Source organism: Triturus cristatus, chromosome 7, assembly GCF_964204655.1.
Source record: "Triturus cristatus chromosome 7, aTriCri1.1, whole genome shotgun sequence".
NCBI classification, from domain to species: domain Eukaryota; kingdom Metazoa; phylum Chordata; class Amphibia; order Caudata; family Salamandridae; genus Triturus; species Triturus cristatus.
The window spans coordinates 125,246,288-125,263,436 of NC_140590.1; the positions used below are offsets into that span (position 1 = coordinate 125,246,288).

At 42.0% G+C, this 17,149-nt stretch overlaps 1 protein-coding gene and 1 long non-coding RNA gene across 4 annotated transcripts in view; one reads left to right on the forward strand and one right to left on the reverse strand.

Moving 5' to 3' along the window:
* Window positions 1–17,149, forward strand: part of LOC146809010 (sialic acid-binding Ig-like lectin 13) — a 522,687-nt gene that overhangs the window by 413,614 nt on the left and 91,924 nt on the right. For both annotated transcript variants that reach the window (XM_085615798.1, XM_085615799.1), the window contains 2 exons: window positions 12,348–12,462; window positions 12,823–12,913. In XM_085615798.1, coding sequence (XP_085471924.1) covers window positions 12,348–12,462; window positions 12,823–12,913 — 206 coding nt within the window. The remainder of the gene's footprint in view (window positions 1–12,347; window positions 12,463–12,822; window positions 12,914–17,149) is intronic.
* Window positions 1–17,149, reverse strand: part of LOC146809011 (uncharacterized) — a 236,975-nt gene that overhangs the window by 164,302 nt on the left and 55,524 nt on the right. For both annotated transcript variants that reach the window (XR_014966306.1, XR_014966305.1), the window contains exon 3: window positions 15,622–15,796. This is a non-coding gene — a long non-coding RNA (uncharacterized LOC146809011). The remainder of the gene's footprint in view (window positions 1–15,621; window positions 15,797–17,149) is intronic.

The window sequence follows — 17,149 nt, forward strand, 5'->3', positions numbered from 1 at the left end:
TGTAGCCCTTTCCACATGAATAGCATTTCTCACAACTTTCTTGACACATTTTAACTCTCGCCATCCTGAATAAGAATCCAACACCACTAGCACAAACCTGAAACCAGAAGCTAGCATGTGGAATGGACCGATACTTTTCAAATACCTCATTATTCCAAATGCCACTAGCAGTGTCCATCCTCTATGAAGAATAAGTCATAATTTATTAGCATTTGCCACTCAAGGTCTAGATTATACTTTGCCTGATCACCTCTTCTCTATACATTCTATTCCACAAAAAGTCAATTGTACTTCACATCATGCCCCTAATTCCCACATAACCTTCATAGGTCAAATCCATGACCCTTTTCTTAAGTAAACTGGTGTCACTAATGTTTTACTTTTCCTGAACCCATCACACTGCTACATAATTGCAATTTTATATTGTTGCAAATCTCCTCCTCCTTATTACGCTCTTTCTTTTTTGGCCACTGTGCTTGAACATAAACATCAATTTTCTTTATTGTCTAATCAAATTGCATTTCCTGTACCCACTCTGCATTGGAGATGCATCTACTCATCAAATCTGAAACTTTGGTTCCTAAACTCCACCTACTCAGGCTCTTTAAGATTGTTGGAAGGTTGATTATTAGTAGGTGTTAGTAGGTACTTGCCACTAATATTAAGACAACTATCACAATGAAAGGTCCAATCAAGGTGCTCAACCCTTGGTAGCTGGCTGCGAGCAGGCAGGCTTAACTTACAAGACAGGTGTGTAAAGCATTTAAAAGCACCAAGTACATTAAATAGGTAATACACAGCACAAAATAAATATCCAAAACCAATTTATAAAAATAGGAAATATTTTTATGATTAAAATTACACCAAATGACAACAATTCAACAATGTAGGGAACCGGAGATGTGACATTTTAAAGATTAAGTACTTTCTAGTGCCTAAAAATGAAAAGCGTCAACTTGGGACTATTGGTAGCATTTGACCAGGACAAAGTCGAAGTTTTAGGCTGGCCTCGATGAAGCACGGTTCGCATACACTTAGCAGGAGCAGGAGGCCTCCGTCACGCTTTTACCTTCCCACTTACTCATTTTTCTGGAGCATTTTTCTCGACGACAGTGGCTTGGCTCAGCACAAGGGCTCAGTCAAATCCTGGAAGTCTCGTCAATGACAGGAGCTACGGAGCTTTCAGTGGGACAAACCTGAAATCCACACCGGGTCACAGTTCAATGTCAGCAGCTTGACTCTCGACGATGGGTCCGTCAACTTATTGGAGCTTTTTCCAAAAAGTTCTTTAAACTTCCCCAAACCTCTGAAAGGTCCTCCAGATGGTTTGTGGGCTCAAAGTGCCCCAAACAGCAATCCAAGTGTTTAGAAGCTCTGAGATGGTCTATGGAATGTTGGGACTATGTTTCCCACAATGCACCTTGCTAAATCCTTAAAAGTCCACTGGATGCTGTCCAGCTGGCTTCTTCTTGGTAGAGATGATGCAAGTGGGGATATTTTTAGGCAGTTCGACGTGCCTCACCTAATTTTGTGGGACAAAGAAATCTTCAGGGTGACCCTGGGGGGCCCTGCTGAATGGGTTCCCCCTCACGAAGTCTGATTGTTATGGCATCTTCCCCGTGACTGCACAGGGCGAGTGCGGCAGAAGTTCTGGTCTCGTGGACAATGAGAGTCTTTGTTGAGCCGGATGCAAAGAGTGAGCACAAGCTCTGCAGGACTGTTGAAGGGGAAATGGAATGGCATGGCAGGAAGGACTGCATTCAAGGTGGGTGAAGGAGTAGGGAAAATGACTTCCTCCTCAAAAGGTGAGATCACGGGGAAGTATTTCTATTGTGCATGAGTTACTGAGGAAGGTAGCAAGTTCCTGCAATACTGGGGACAGTCAATGGAAGTTTGTGATGTGAATGAAGGCGTGTGGGGTTTAATAAGAGTGGCAGGGTCCATGGAGTCCCCTCAAGGGGAAGTAAATCGGACCACAAATACCTGTGGTGCAAAGGCAGTAAAGGAGAGAGGTGAGTAGATGGGGAGGAGATACTCTTTAATGGTAGGTCATTTTTTAGGAAATAACTCCTAACAGAAACCATCACCCAAATTAACTGAACAGGGAGGTAAATTCTCATTGGTTAGACACCTCCAAGACTCATCCACTAAGGCCCTTTTAGCAAAAGGACAGGCGGTTAAGCAGTTGATGGTGGGAAAACCTGTGACGTCAATGAGACAAGGTAAAAGTACAAGGATAACGCCATCCCTGAGGTCGTACTGCAGGGTCAAATAGGGTGATAACATCTACTCCCCTAATTTATGCCGTTCGAAGAGAAGGCCCCTCAAGAGGAAAGAGACAGATGCAAGAAAAGGCAGTGACTGTGGAAAAGAAATGGAGGAAAGCAGGGAAGACAACATAGGAAGAGGGGCAGAAACCAGAGTGGCTGTAATTCCAACAATAAACCATTTTCTTATGGAGCAAGAAGTAATAGAGCAAGCAGACCCCAAGGGAGGTGAATCAGGAGATCCCAGAACAAGTCCCGGGGAGGGGGGCTGAATGAGGATGAATGGAGTCACCAGATCCTGGCCAAAGGTGACCCGAACAGTGAGATCATTGGGAGCATTCAGAGCTGCGGAGGTGGCAGGCATGCAAATCCCTGAGCTCCCTCCCATATGTTCCATCGATTTATAGCAATTTCAGAATTTCAATTACCATTAGTGCTTCCACCTCCCATTACTGAGGTCTCATTTTAAGGAGATGGACGTTTAAAAGACTATCACTATTATCAGTGTCACTATTCTCACTTCTATCAGCTGATTCTCCTGTCTCATTTTCTCTCCCTCTCTGTTTCTTTTCTTTCCTGTTCTTCTCAAATTCGCCACCGGTCAATGTCGGATACAACTTATCTCCTTCTATATTGTCGGTTCTCCACTTCTTCTATTCTGCATCCTACCTCGCATCAGCAGTGCGTACTACCTTTTTAGCTCTTGCCTGATATCTTTTTTTCTCTCTGGCATGAGCAGCCCGCTCCCAAGTTTTGAGCGCTTCAAACTGTGTAGGTCTAAGTTGTGGTTTCATCTCGTAATCAATCCTCCTCAAGTTTTCAATGATTCTCACATTAAATGTACCATAGCGTTGAAACACCAGTGCACCTTCTTGCTCAGTGATCTTGTCCAATTGTATAAGCTAAATACAAATGGTAGCCCTACATTTATTGCCATATAATAACCTGCGGTATCTTCGGGTGGTGCCTCTTCTCTCTCCCCATAGGTATCATCACATCTCCCCATATCAAATCTCGCATGACTTTAAAACATTACAATTTCTGATAAGTACATCAATAATGTTCGTTCAAAGCAGGACCCAATATACTTACAATTTACGTTTCAAATCAACAACCAATAACAGCACGGCACTCAAGAGCGGCTGTACAGCAATCCAGCGCAGCACACTGTGACGTCAGAATCACTTCTTGCAGCGGTTCACCCTCCTTCACAATTTTCCCAAACGCACTCTCTTCAGCGATACGCATGCAAACAAGTACAATGCAGTGGCATGCAGGGCAAAGAAAGATGGACTTGGATGCGGCCCGATCGATTCCCAAAGGCTGAGATTAATTTAAGCATTCCATACTGTTGTAATCTTGGTCTGCTCTGCCCCCCCCCGTTTTCCTTCCCTCTTGGTACCTTCCCCCGCCGGCTGTGAACGTTCTAATGCAGCCTCCTCTGGCACTGTGCTGTCAGAGAGGTTGAGACGAGTTGGTGATGCCTAATAAACGTATTCTTACCTGAGTACCTTCTTCATTTTACAACACTGGCGACGAATACTGCGTGGGGGCAGTGCATCACCATCCCCAGCTTTGAGCATTTCTCCGTCCATCCTCTCTTTAGTTCCTGCCTGAAGGATCCTTTCTCACCACCGATCAAGGACTCCGTCTTCGGTGTTCCGGTTCAAGTCAAGTGAGTGCGTCTGTTGCGGAGTTTATACTGGCAGCGGCTGTATGGCAGCGAATGTGTGCCGACAGTTGTGAGTGCGAGGAACCAGGTTCGACACACTTGGACACCTGTCACCTCCGTTTTCGTGTCCCTCCATCAGCTGATGTCCAGTAGTAATGCGCGTAACAGACTGACAGAGAAAAGCCGGCTGGACACTACTCGTCCGTCCCTTCAGACTGCCATTCACATAACGGCCTTTTGCTTGCGGTGCTGTTCGTGTCCTTCAACATGTGGGTTGGCATACCGGGGGTGTGTGGCTGGTGATTCTCCTTTGAGTTTTGGTGCCTCACCGCAGTTTCGTCTGAGTGGCATTCGTGGCTGGATTTCCCATTGGTTAACGCTGCTACGCTTCTAGCAACTCTCTTTCAGCTGACTAAGGAAGCTCTCCGTCCGGTTCTCCTCAGCGGGTCTCTTTATCCTGGGTTCACCGGGTGTGGGAGCCGTTAAGAGGAGTGATTTTGTGTTCTGCTTTCCGCAACTCGACCAGATTCTCCGTGTCCTGAGGAGATTTCTTCAGAGGAGCGCCCCTGGTGGTTTTACGGTTCCTTTCAGCAGATTCCTTGTTCAGTCAGAAACTATTTTGAAGGAAAAATAGTTGATATTCCGTTACTCAGTTTCCACACTTTCTCAACGCTGATGGGCACAGCTTTTCGCCTGTCTTTGAGGAAATTTGCATTCGATGTTTTTGTGTGACTTTGTTCTACACGCTGACAGGCACAGTTTGTCTTACTTTCTTCAACGCTGATGGGCACAGCCTTTTCGCCTGTCAGGGTAACTTGCTTTCTCTGGCATTTCGTGACATTGTTCTGCATGCTTATAGGCACAAATTGCCTTTGCTTATTATTCCTATGATATATATATTTACATTGTATTGCTGATTTATCGCATTGTATAATTGCAGAAATTGTTATCTCTTGCTTTATCTTCCGCTTTATTAAGTGGTGGCAATTTTTCCACGCTAATTTTTCCCATTTTGTTTCATACTTTTTGTCATTTTTTCTACTTCGCGTGGTGTGTTTTCCAGTCAGGGTTTCCAGTATGGCTGCGTTAAATATGGCGTTACCTCCGTCTTTCCTCAATGAAGCAGGGGATCCAGCCATATGTTGGAAAGATTGGAGGGTCATTTTTGAGTCATATCTAGTTGCGATAGGAGGAGAAAAAATTTCTAACTTCAGGAAACAACATATTTTGCTACATAATCTAGGAATAGAGGGTAGGAAAATTTATAATAACTTGGAAGGACCTGATACAGAGGATGAAGGAGGTAGTGAAGGGGATTTCAATGTGTATTTGGCTACTATGAATAAGTTGGAGAAACAATTTGGGAAAGCGATAAATGTGGTATTGGAGAGACATACATTTTTCTCAAGGGTTCAAGGCAAGAGTGAAAAGGTAAAATCATACATTGCTGCTCTTAAGGGGTTATCCAATACGTGTGAGTTCGAAGGGTTAACTGATTCCCTCATCAGAGACCAGTTGGTCAGGTGTACGAATAACCATAAAATTCAAGAGAAACTGTTAACAGGTAATCCGGATCTTAAACAAGCAGTGGACATAGCATTAAGTGTTGAGCACACAGCGGAGTGCATAAAAGAGATCAATGTGGGGGATGATACTAAAACTAAATGTCATGAAGTTAATGCTATTGTCAAGCAAGAGAAGTCAAAGGAAAAGGAGGTTAAACTAAAAAATGTGAGCACTTCTAGTGTCAAATTTAAATGTTACAGATGTGGTAATCCTGCACATTTGGCTAATAGTCCCGCTTGCCCGGCGAGGAGTGCTACATGTCATAATTGTGGCAAGAAAGGACACATAGCCAGAGTATGTAATAATAACTCTATGACAGTCTCCTTGGTGGATTCAGAAAATGTACCAGATGATATTAAGTTTACTTTTCAGGTCGTAGACAAGGACAGTACTGTTAACTTTCCGGAATGCACCATCACGGTTGACAATAAGTTGATAAAAGTCTTTGCTGATTCATGCTCTCCATACACTTTGTTAGATGGCAAAGTATTTGAAGGGTTATTTCCTAACAAAGTAGGAACTCTGGAAAAAGCTGACATAAAACTCAGAGGGTATGGGGGAGACCCTATCCCGTTGTTAGGTATGACTACCATGAGAATTGAGTATAAAGGCAGAAGCACAGTTGGGAAAATCTATGTGTCAGAGAAAGGATCTAATTTAATTGGTTGGAGACATCAAAAAGATCTAGGTATGAAGCTAGACCCAAACAGCACTGACCAAGTTCTTTTAGTGGATAGATCAGTGTGTGGTCAAACCATCTGTGAAGAATTCCCAGAGGTGTTCACTAATAAATTGGGCCTACTTAAAAACTACCAACATTGCATAAAATTGAAAGACAAGGCTAAAGCCATTGCACATGAAGTGAGGCCTATCCCTCATTTAATGCATGAACCGTTACAAAAAGAACTAGACAGATTGCTTGAGCTAGGGGTCATAGAACCCATTGAATGTTCCCAATGGTTGTCTCCAATTGTTATCACGTCCAAGGCTGCCAGCAAGGATATTAGGCTTTGCATTGACCTTAGGGACTTAAACAAAGAAATTTGGGTAGATAGGCATCCGCTACCCAGAATACATGAAATTCTAACTTTAATCAAAGATGCCAGTCTTTTTAGTGTCCTTGACTTATCATCAGCCTACCACCAAGTCGAGTTACATCCGGAGTGCAGACATTTAACCTCTTTTGTGACTCCGTTAGGGGCATTTCAGTACCGCCGCATGCCTTTTGGGCTAGCCTCGGCGGCAGCTGCATTTCAAAGAATCATGCAGCATGTACTTAAGGATGCTCCAGGCACGATGTGCTTTCAGGACGATATTTTGATATTTGGAAAAAATGAGCTTGAACACAATGACAGGTTGAGAAGTACCCTTAAAAAATTGAGCCAAGCAGGTCTTACCTTAAAAAGAGACAAATGCCAAATAGGGGTAAAGTCTGTAGAATATTTAGGACACACCATCTCCAATGAAGGTATCAAACCTAAAATGAACTTAGTGGAGGCAATACAGGAAGCAACTGCCCCCACTTATGTAGAAGAAGTAAAATCCTTTCTAGGGTTATCTGAGTACTACTCTAAGTTTATCCAAAATTATGCCGGAAGGGTAGAACCGTTAAGAAATCTTCTCAAAAGTAAAGTACCATTTGTATGGAACGAGAACTGTAAGGGAGCTTTTGCTGACATCAAAAATTGCATTACCCAAGCTCCTTTCCTGGGTAGGTTTGATCCCACTAAAACTACGTACCTTTCCACGGATGCCAGTAATAAAGGGTTGGGAGCCAGCCTTACTCAAAAAACAGGAAATACTGAACAAGTGATAGCATTTGCATCCAGAACACTAAAAGGTGCGGAACAAAACTACTCGGTCATCGAGAAAGAAGCGCTAGCTTGTTTTTGGGCTGCTAACCATTTCAAGTTTTTTTTTGGGGGATACCGTTTACTATCAAAACGGATCACAAACCACTCATGTATGTATTCACGACCAAGGGGTCTACTAGGCTAACCCCAAGGATAGCTAAGTGGATGATAGGTCTGGAAGGGTTCAATTTCAGGGTAGAGTATGTACCTGGGAGAACAAATGTAATTGCTGACTTCCTTTCTCGATCCCCTTTACAAGTCATCGATGATGGAAAGGAGGAGGAAAGTGATGTGATTGTATTAGAAGTAACAGGTTTGACTAAGGAAGAATGGGAAGAACAAAAGGAACTAGATGAGACATTGAAAACTGTAAAAGAATGCATCCGTAAGGGTTGGCCAGAGCAAAAGAGCATGTTGACTGACCTGGTTGGAAAATTCTGGGAAGTTAGACATGAAATGGTTGAAATCAATGGAACTATACATAGGGGGGAGAAAATTGTACCCCCTGAAGGTATGAGGAACAAAATTATTACCCTAGCTCATGTGGGTCATCTAGGGCGGAGTTTAACTAAAAACAGAGTAAGAGAAGGTTACTGGTGGCCTAGCATGGACAAGGAAGTAGAGGAAGTGGTAAAGAACTGTGAGAACTGTGCCAAGAGTGACAAGACTCTGTCTACTAGGAAACCTCCTTTATCACCCGTGGAAGTTCCTGACCGTCCCTGGGCCAAACTGGCATTAGACATTATTGGACCGTTAAACCTAAGACAAGCCTCTGACCGCTTTATCCTGGTCCTTATAGACTATCACTCAAGATGGGTAGTTACCAAATGGGTGAATGTGATTGATACCAAAGTTTTGATCCAGTTCTTAAAAGACACTTTTTATGAAGAAGGTATTCCGGATGCCATTGTGACGGACAATGGAGTCCAGTTTACCTCAGAGTTGATGAAGGAATTTTTGTCTGGCCTACGCATCAACCATTTGAAAACAGCTTTGTATTGTCCGAGAGCAAATGGTCTTGTGGAGCGTATGAACAGGGTCATTAAAGAATGCATACAAAGAGCAGAGGCCACGGGCATTCCGGCCAAACAAGCTCTACAAGAAATGATATGGTCGTACCGAACGGCACCTAACACTGTCACTCATGTTTCTCCTTTTGTGTCTTTGAAAGGAAGGAAGCCAAAAACCATTCTCACAGCAGGATGGTTGTGTAATACCTACAACTGCAAGGTAGACAGGTTGAACATTGCGAGACAAATTGGAAAGCGACAGGAGAAGTATAAGTTGAGGTATGATTTGAAAAAAAGCGTCAAAGTACCTTCAATGGAATCAGGTGATTGGGTTCGGATAGACTTACCACCTGCCAGAAGGAGGAATTCTTCTAGGTTTTCCGAGCCTATCAAGATAGCAAGTGTTGGAAGGAATGTGGTCCATTTGGATAATGGACAAACATGGGGTATGGACAAGGTGGTAAAATGTGGCCCTCCAAAAAATGAGGGTGGTACTTATGCACCGTTGACTAGAAACCACGACCAGGTTCGCAGTTCTACTAGGAACACTACTAGTCCTGCTTGGCACAAAGACTATGTTATTACTTAGTTTAGCAGCTTTATTATCTGTTGCTGTATTTTATGTTTGCCCAGGGAGATGTGTTGTAATCTTGGTCTGCTCTGCCCCCCCCGTTTTCCTTCCCTCTTGGTACCTTCCCCCGCTGGCTGTGAACGTTCTAATGCAGCCTCCTCTGGCACTGTGCTGTCAGAGAGGTTGAAACGAGTTGGTGATGCCTAATAAACGTGTTCTTACCTGAGTACCTTCTTCATTTTACAACACATACATCACCTTGTTGTTGTTGCATTATTTTTAAAGAAGACATTTTGTTTTTTTGGCATACCTTCCCGTCACGCAGTTTACTTCATTCATGTAGAATTTTACCCTCTACATAGCTCTCATTTCAAATATGTAATTTTAAGTTCTATATTGATTAACTGTAATGTTGATTGTTAGCTACAGCACATGCATTTCTCAGAGAACAGCCTTGCTGATTGACTCAACGTACAATACGTGAGCCATGGTATAGCATATGAAAAGTATTCATATCAAGAATATAGCCTATATCCTCATAACTTAAACTTTTTTTGTCCAGCAATACACCATCAACTGTGAGTACTGCTATGGCGATAGGTTTTGAATTCATGACGGTCTGAAACATTCATTAAATGTTGCATAGTATATTCAATCTCATGTTGCTGTTGAAGCCAATTTAATAGCTAGTGTGGCCACAATTTATTGCGGAAAATATGGGGAACATTGCTGTTTGATGGGGTCATAGGGTGATTTGAGAGATACGTCATGGTGCTGTAAAGTAAATGTGATTGCATTTATAAGGAAAATGGCATAATACGATAATTGTACGAGCAATTATTTTAGGTGACTGTCTGCAATCTGTTTTTTTTTTCCAACTGTAAAAAGATTAATGGTACTCGTGTTAAAGATACTACAAGTCAATTAGAATACAGAATGCACAACTCCTATTTGGGACAAATAATGTCAATTATCATAATCCTAATACAGTTTCAATTTTGATTATCGGATTCGGCCACTAAGTCTTGAGTTAGAAAAATGATTCCCAGAAATAGTCATATGCAAATATTTTGAATTAATTTATTTGCATTTTAATATACAATATTTGTTTAGTACATTGTTATAAATGAAAAAATCATTTTTTCAATCTAAATAAAGGATACCGCCAATGTTTGAGGTTTTTAAATATATAATTAGCCCAAATCTTCTAAATAAGTTTCAAACTAGAAAGTTCAAAAATTGTAGGCAAATATTTTTAATTGTTCTATAATAACACTTAAAGTAGAGAGGAGGCAAGATCAATGCTCAGTTCAAAAACATTATTTTCCAGGAATTAGTAGTGAGCAAATAGAAACAAAAAAAAATAAACAAATGTTTTAAATTGGCTAATGTAGGCTCATTGCACAATAGTTCTAGGAAATTAGGGAGGTCAATGTTGATAAGATCATTATGCTAGCCAATGGGTGGACTGCTCGAACCTGGTTGTCTTATCAGTCACCACGTTCCACACTTGCTTGTTCACTAATGAACAACTAGTCTGTCTTGTTGATAAGCTTAGGAATTAAGATGCTGGTCTGGGAAACCACAAGGTTAGACTTCCAGTAGTAGTACTATGAACTGCCCAAAGTCCACAAACAGTGCATGCAAGAGGTGCCACATTTGAGGAAGCAGAAACCATTTGCATTGAAGCCTGGGCCTTAAATTAAGCCATCCCGAAACCTGAATAAGAATGTATATATATATATATATATATATATATATATATATATATATATATATATATATTCACTTAAAAAACCATAGGTTTCACACATGTTATAGTTAGCTGGGCATTTCCCTCGTAAAAAAACAATGAAATTCCCCCGTTATAGTTAGTGCAGGCAACTATAACTCACGCGACCGCAATCCGCTGCTGATGATGTCAGATATTACATCACTGCATTTAGACACTTATTTACCCATGTCTTCTTCCATTCATCTTTAGCTATACATATATTTCATATTTTTTTTTTCAGAAAGACACATATGTCATCAGTGATGTAATATCTGACGTCATCAGCAGCGGATTGCGGTCGCGTGAGTTATAGTTGCCTGCACTAACTATAACGGGGGAATTTCATTGTTTTTTTACGAGGGAAATGCCCAGCTAACTATAACATGTGTGAAACCTATGGTTTTTTAAGTGAATTTGCAAGGTTTTTTAAATGCTAATTCCTAACTATAACGTGTGTGAAACCTATGGTTTTTTCAGTGAATTTGTACGTTTTTTTAAATGCTAAGTTATGTATTTATTAATATATTTTTTTAAACAAAACTTTTTCACGGCGCACGGTGGACACGGAGCGCTTCGCCCCCAAGGGCCAAATACATTTTTTTTTTTTTTGAAAAATCGCGGAGTGCGCGCACGCTGCGCGAACTGCGCAGAATTTTTTCGGTTTGGGTGGTGCACGCAGGGTGCGCGCACTCGGCGATTTTTAAAAAAAAACAACACATTTTTTTGCCCTTGGGGGTCCTTCTGGGACCCCCTGACCACGGCTAGGGGGTCAGGAACTGTCCACCCTGCCCCCTTTTCACGTTCTCCACATTTGTTTTTCACCCCCTCAGAGTGCGAGAGACAAAATGGCGGGCGACACTTCCTGGTTTCGACCGATTCGAATGTTTACTAAGATCTAACAACCAATCAGAATTGCGCTCGCGCACGGCAAGGTGCGCGCACCCAGCGCGCACGCTGCGCGCGTACAGATATATATATTGATTTAAATGCTATTTTCTCTGGAAATACTGAGCAGATTTACACCAAACCTGCAAAAGGCACTTCATGGACCTTATGGCTACCTCTCTGCCAAATTTCACGTAATTCTGTTCAGCCGTTCGGGCTGTAGCTTAGACTAAAGTCCCTACGGAAAAATCCATGGGGAAAACGCGTTTTGGGACCCCCCTTTTTCTCGGCCCCCGCTTGACGAATCACCCCGAGACTTTCAGGGTAGGAGCGGAGCGGAGCGCCCCATTAGTTTTGAAAATTTCGCGAGGATTCGTCAATCGGCGCCAAAGTTATTCAAAATAGAATTTTGAGATTTCCTATGGAAACTCGGTCCTAACTATAACTATCCACTGGCGACCGCCAGTAGATAATATATATATATATATATATATATATATATATATATATATATATATATGCTTAGAGCATGTCTAGGATCGCCTCAGAGAAATGGAGACAACGATATGATTTTTTTAAAATTTCCATTCAGTTAGATTTTATTTTCTCATGTATTCTTCCACCACATGATGTGTGTGTGTATGAGTGTTTGTATAGGAGCCAGATGTGTGGATACTTACACAGGTTCTAGAGACAGGATGTTACTGATGCCATAAAATACAAGATAATTTGTTCTTCATGTTTTTCAGGGAATGTCCCTCAACCACCTTCTATCATGGCCATGATTGGAGGAGGACTGGCCGGCATCTTCGTCTTGGCTGGGATATCTTTGTTGGGCTGGCTCTTTGTTAGAAGGGTCAGAAGGTGAGTTCCATTTCAAACCTCAAGAAAATGACTGTCCAGACTGCTTCAGTGAAATCCTTAACTGTGTGTGTCCTTACATTTATCAACCAAAGAATTAAGCTCTACTCTAGAGAGCCTGTTTTTGCAATGAGTGCTATTGGAACCTCTTCCAATTTCTGTTAGAATGGTTAGATCAGAAGGCCATACAACTGTGGAATATCCTTGAGAGGTAGACTGGAGAAGATCTGGTTTGGGATTCTCCACACAATTTAGCACTTCCTCCACAAATCAAAGGATATCCTTTAGCCACCTAACTGTAAATCAAGCTTGGAGTCTGCTATAAACGAGGCAAGCTAATGTATTGACAATATTTTTACACAGGACAAAAAATGCCAATAAAGGTACGGGCGATAAAAAGGAAGTTATGGATGATGACTCCCTGATTTATAGTGAGATTCACAAGCCTCCAAAGGTAAGTGTTGTTCTCAAATGCACTCTTTCTAAAATTGACAACAGTTCATGAAACAACCTTGAAAAATAATTTGTATGAATTTATGGTTTGAAGACCAAATTAAAGAATGAAAGAGACAGCACTCTGAGGTTACAGGCGAAGGCCTAGATTTACCAACCTGATTTACTGACTTGCATCAAATGAAGAGAGAAAAAATCCACCATATCCACTAACATATGACACATTTGTTTCTCCGTCCTGGTGTACATTTGGCTGTCATGTGCCAATGCAGACCGTGATAGGCATGGCAGTAAATTTAATTACACCAGAGTAATTAGAGTAATTTTGTGATACACTTTGACGCAGAATTCCAGATGAAAACATGATTTATCCAGCCCACGCAATTAAGAGAAATTTGGGGATAAATTCTACCCCTAGAGCAGATTTCTGCGAAGGGTTTTTAAAGAACAGGAAAAGAATGGCGCTCAGGCAGGTAAACAATAAGGTGCAGCGAAAGAAAACAAAGAACAAAAGCTTCACGGTGCAAACAGTACAGGGGAAGACCCAAAACCCCTGTATGAGGTGTGGGTTAAAAACCCATACCAAAACAATAACAAACAAGTCCTGTGCACACGTCTAGGATATAGATACAATAATAATTCTGTAATCAAGAGTAGGTCAACGATGAAGGTTCTGTAAATGTTGGTTTAATGCAAGTTGAGATTGTCAAAGCAAAAACGCCAGCCGACACGTGTTTTGTCAACAGGTAGTTTACCTGTGACTCTTCAGGGCTGATTGAAGCGCGTTGTTTGAGCGTCGAGATGTCGGTGAAAATTCCATGGGATTCGAAGGTTAAAGAAATCTCATTCGGAATGGATGTAAAATGAAAATCACAGGCGGGTGTGTCCGTGTGATTGAGAAGCCTGGTATAGGCGGGTCCGGCTCGTGAGTAAATCGCTGCCAAAATGCTATCACTAGAGCACATTTAGCAAGCAAGAGCAGCTGTCGAATTTAGGGCCACTTACTTAGCACTTAGCACAAAATACATAATTGCATCTATTATGGATGCAAAGGTGCATTTTGTGCTAAGAACCTAGCACTATATGCCGGTAGTAAATTGGGAAAATCATACCCCAAGTGCACATTTAGCGAGCATGAGCGGCTTCTTGTGCTGCTATTCATTTTCTCTTGCATTTAGTGCTATTTCTTAGAGCAAAATGAACCCTTGTGAGGAAAATAGCACTAAATTACTCTTCTTGCATAAATCTGCTTAATCTTGCAGAATTTCTAGGTAATTACATGTGACTATGCTACACTGGATTACACGTGTTACACCCACTCCTACAAACAACCTTTTCCATTGTGAAAAGATGTATGAATTCTCTAAATCATAGGTTTTGGGCTGCAAAGGATCCCATCCAGTATAAAAGCTATCCTTTAATACATTCCCACTTTATAAGTGTGCCATACAATGCGGCACACATGCTAAATTGTGAAAATAAGGAGAAATGAAAACATGACTCCTTGTTATGCTTGCCATGAAAAGGCTCAAAGTTTTTGTGAAAATGCTTGTCTGCAAATGTTAGTAGATGTATTTTTGCGTTAAAACCCATGGGTTGTAGCTTGCAATGCCCATGACCCACCCATTAAACGCCACCTGGACACAAAGTAGTGCAAAGTTGAACATAGAACAATTTTCAATTACGTTAGAGAACTTTCCAATGCAAATACTGGTTTATGTTGGATAGTAAGTCTGATCACTACATGTTCCACAAGGCTTGCGCCAATTAATTGCAAAATGTTAGTAAATCTGGGCCTGAGTTTTAACTGGAATGGGCTTGTATCCTAGATTATGAGCGCTGTAGAACTGTTAAATGTCTGATAAGGTCATCCACAATTTATGATCAACTCAGTCAAGCATCCTGCAAATGGCAATCTTAACTCTGAAAAGGGCTAGACAGTGATTTTGTCTACTTGGTCTGCACTCGCAACCTCCCAGAAAGTTAGGAATCACAGAATCCTCTTTGAGAGAAACCCCTTAGTCACACCAACATCAATGTTGTGGTTAAGATTATTAATATATATATCCCTTTAATCTGTACATTGCCAGTGGGATGCAGCAACAATTGTGCCACCCAGTTCAGTGACAAGGTAAACATGACTGCAGGCCTGCCAAAAGACCCCTAGATGTAAACGTTTTAAATGCAAATTTATTAACCCGTCAAACCAACCTCTTTTGACAGACCTATAACTAACTTTTAGATATTAATGTCACCGCTAAGTGGGCATACTCCCTATTAGGCATGGTGCATGTTTTTTTATGCCCCCATATCATCTCGAGTAAGCACCCTCTTGATCTAAACTTCCCTTTGTGCTTATGTCGGGGTCGACTTCAGTCAAATTCATGGACAAAACTACCTTACCAGTACATCTCTGGCCAAAACTGATCAAGAGGTATAATCACTGGACATGATAGTCTACATCAAATATCAGATAAATTCCAAAATGCCCCATCATCTACCTCGTTCTTACTCTTCTTACTCTTATTGTCCAATTACCTGAAGTACCTCACTGACTTCCACGAGTGACACCATGTTGGGGGTGAGGGTTGACACCACTATTTGCATACCTCCCTCCTCGCCAGGAGAATCACGTAAAAGATCAGCTTACTTTGTGATTTCGAGGGATACACGCTGAGCTATACCAAACATAGTCAAGATGGGTCTTACCTCCTTATTCATGCCAAGATGTCGGAAATTGCATTACCCACACGACCAAAAACCTTCCAAGGGCGGGCAGCCAGAAAAAATATAGACATCATACGCCTCCCTGATTCCACATCACCTACATCCGGAATACTCATCTCCTCTTATCTTGGCTAGCTTCACCGGGGTCCAGTAGGCCCTGTGTAGGGTGAAAAAGTGTAGCTGATTTAATCACAGAGTAGAGCATGCTCATTGATACTTGCCATATTTCTTTCAACTCCGCTCCTGGCAAGTATCCATCCCAGAAGTGAGGGGGTTTCCTGCTTTCCATTGCAGCTTCCATAAAATACAGATACCAACATGATACCTCCTTCCTCCTTGCCTTGGGTTCCTGGAGATCCTTTTCCATGGAGCTCAACTCAATATCAGTCCACCCTTGGGTCCTAAACCAAGCACTCAGCTGATAAAACTTAAACCTAGAAAGTGGCCCATTAGTCAACTCCCTCCAAAAATCCCAGGAAATGCCCCTTCCCCCTTCCAACATCTGCCCAGTGCATGGTACAGGGTTGGCATGATGTTAATATTTGCCTAGACAGCAGCTACAAAATTCATTTTTAGGCTGTTCAATATATTTATGACCAACCCAAATCATTGGTAAAGTCAGATTTGTCATTATATTTTTGTACAGCTACTTTTAGAGACATATTTGTTTCCTTCCTAAAGCCTCTGGAAGCCCATTTGCGTGAGCTTCCATTTGTCACCCAGGAACAGAATAACTCCTTTCATGAGGTGTAAGTTTGCTCTCAGAGCTGTGTCAAAGGCCTTAAATGTTGGGAGGTATCCTGTTCCTCTGGCATGCTAACCATGTGGGCTGTGCTCTGGAGCTTACTTAACTTGTGACCTAGTGTAGTGTGACCACAGAGGAGGGGTTGCTTATTTCCTTGGCCACACCTCTTGGTTGGTTACAGGAGCTCTGCCATATTGGTTTAAGGCAAAGGGGGGGCACTGTGGGATTGTTTACGGAAGCGCATTCAGGAAGGGCTGCAAAAGTGGGTAGGTTCGCCCCAGGAAGCTTTTACCCCATTGGTTAAGGAGTGGTAAGATGTCCGGTACCAGGCATAAATAAAGATGGCACCCACAGTATCCTTCTCGGAGCACTCTCTGGACCTGTGGAAGAACAACCCAGGACTTGACTAGCAGTCTGTTATGTGAGAAGAGCCTAAAGACTGGACGTGCTCTCCTGCACCCAGGACAAAGCAGTGGAGTCCAAGGGTCATAAGCCTGATGCAATCTTCCAACTACAGAGACGTAACAAAGCTACAAGAGGCCTTTTCTGAAATTTCCCAACTGACCAGTTCCAACTGGACCTTTCATGGATGATGCTGCTGGCCTCTACTGGAGTGAACCTTGAGCGCCAACTGCTGTCCCTAAGTTCCTGGACCATTGACTGGTGTCATATTGAAGTGGTCCTGTCAAATCCTGAAACCGTAGAATCTGTTTGGCTCCAAAAAGTATGGTGAGGGACTATCTCTGACACGCGACCCTACGCGAG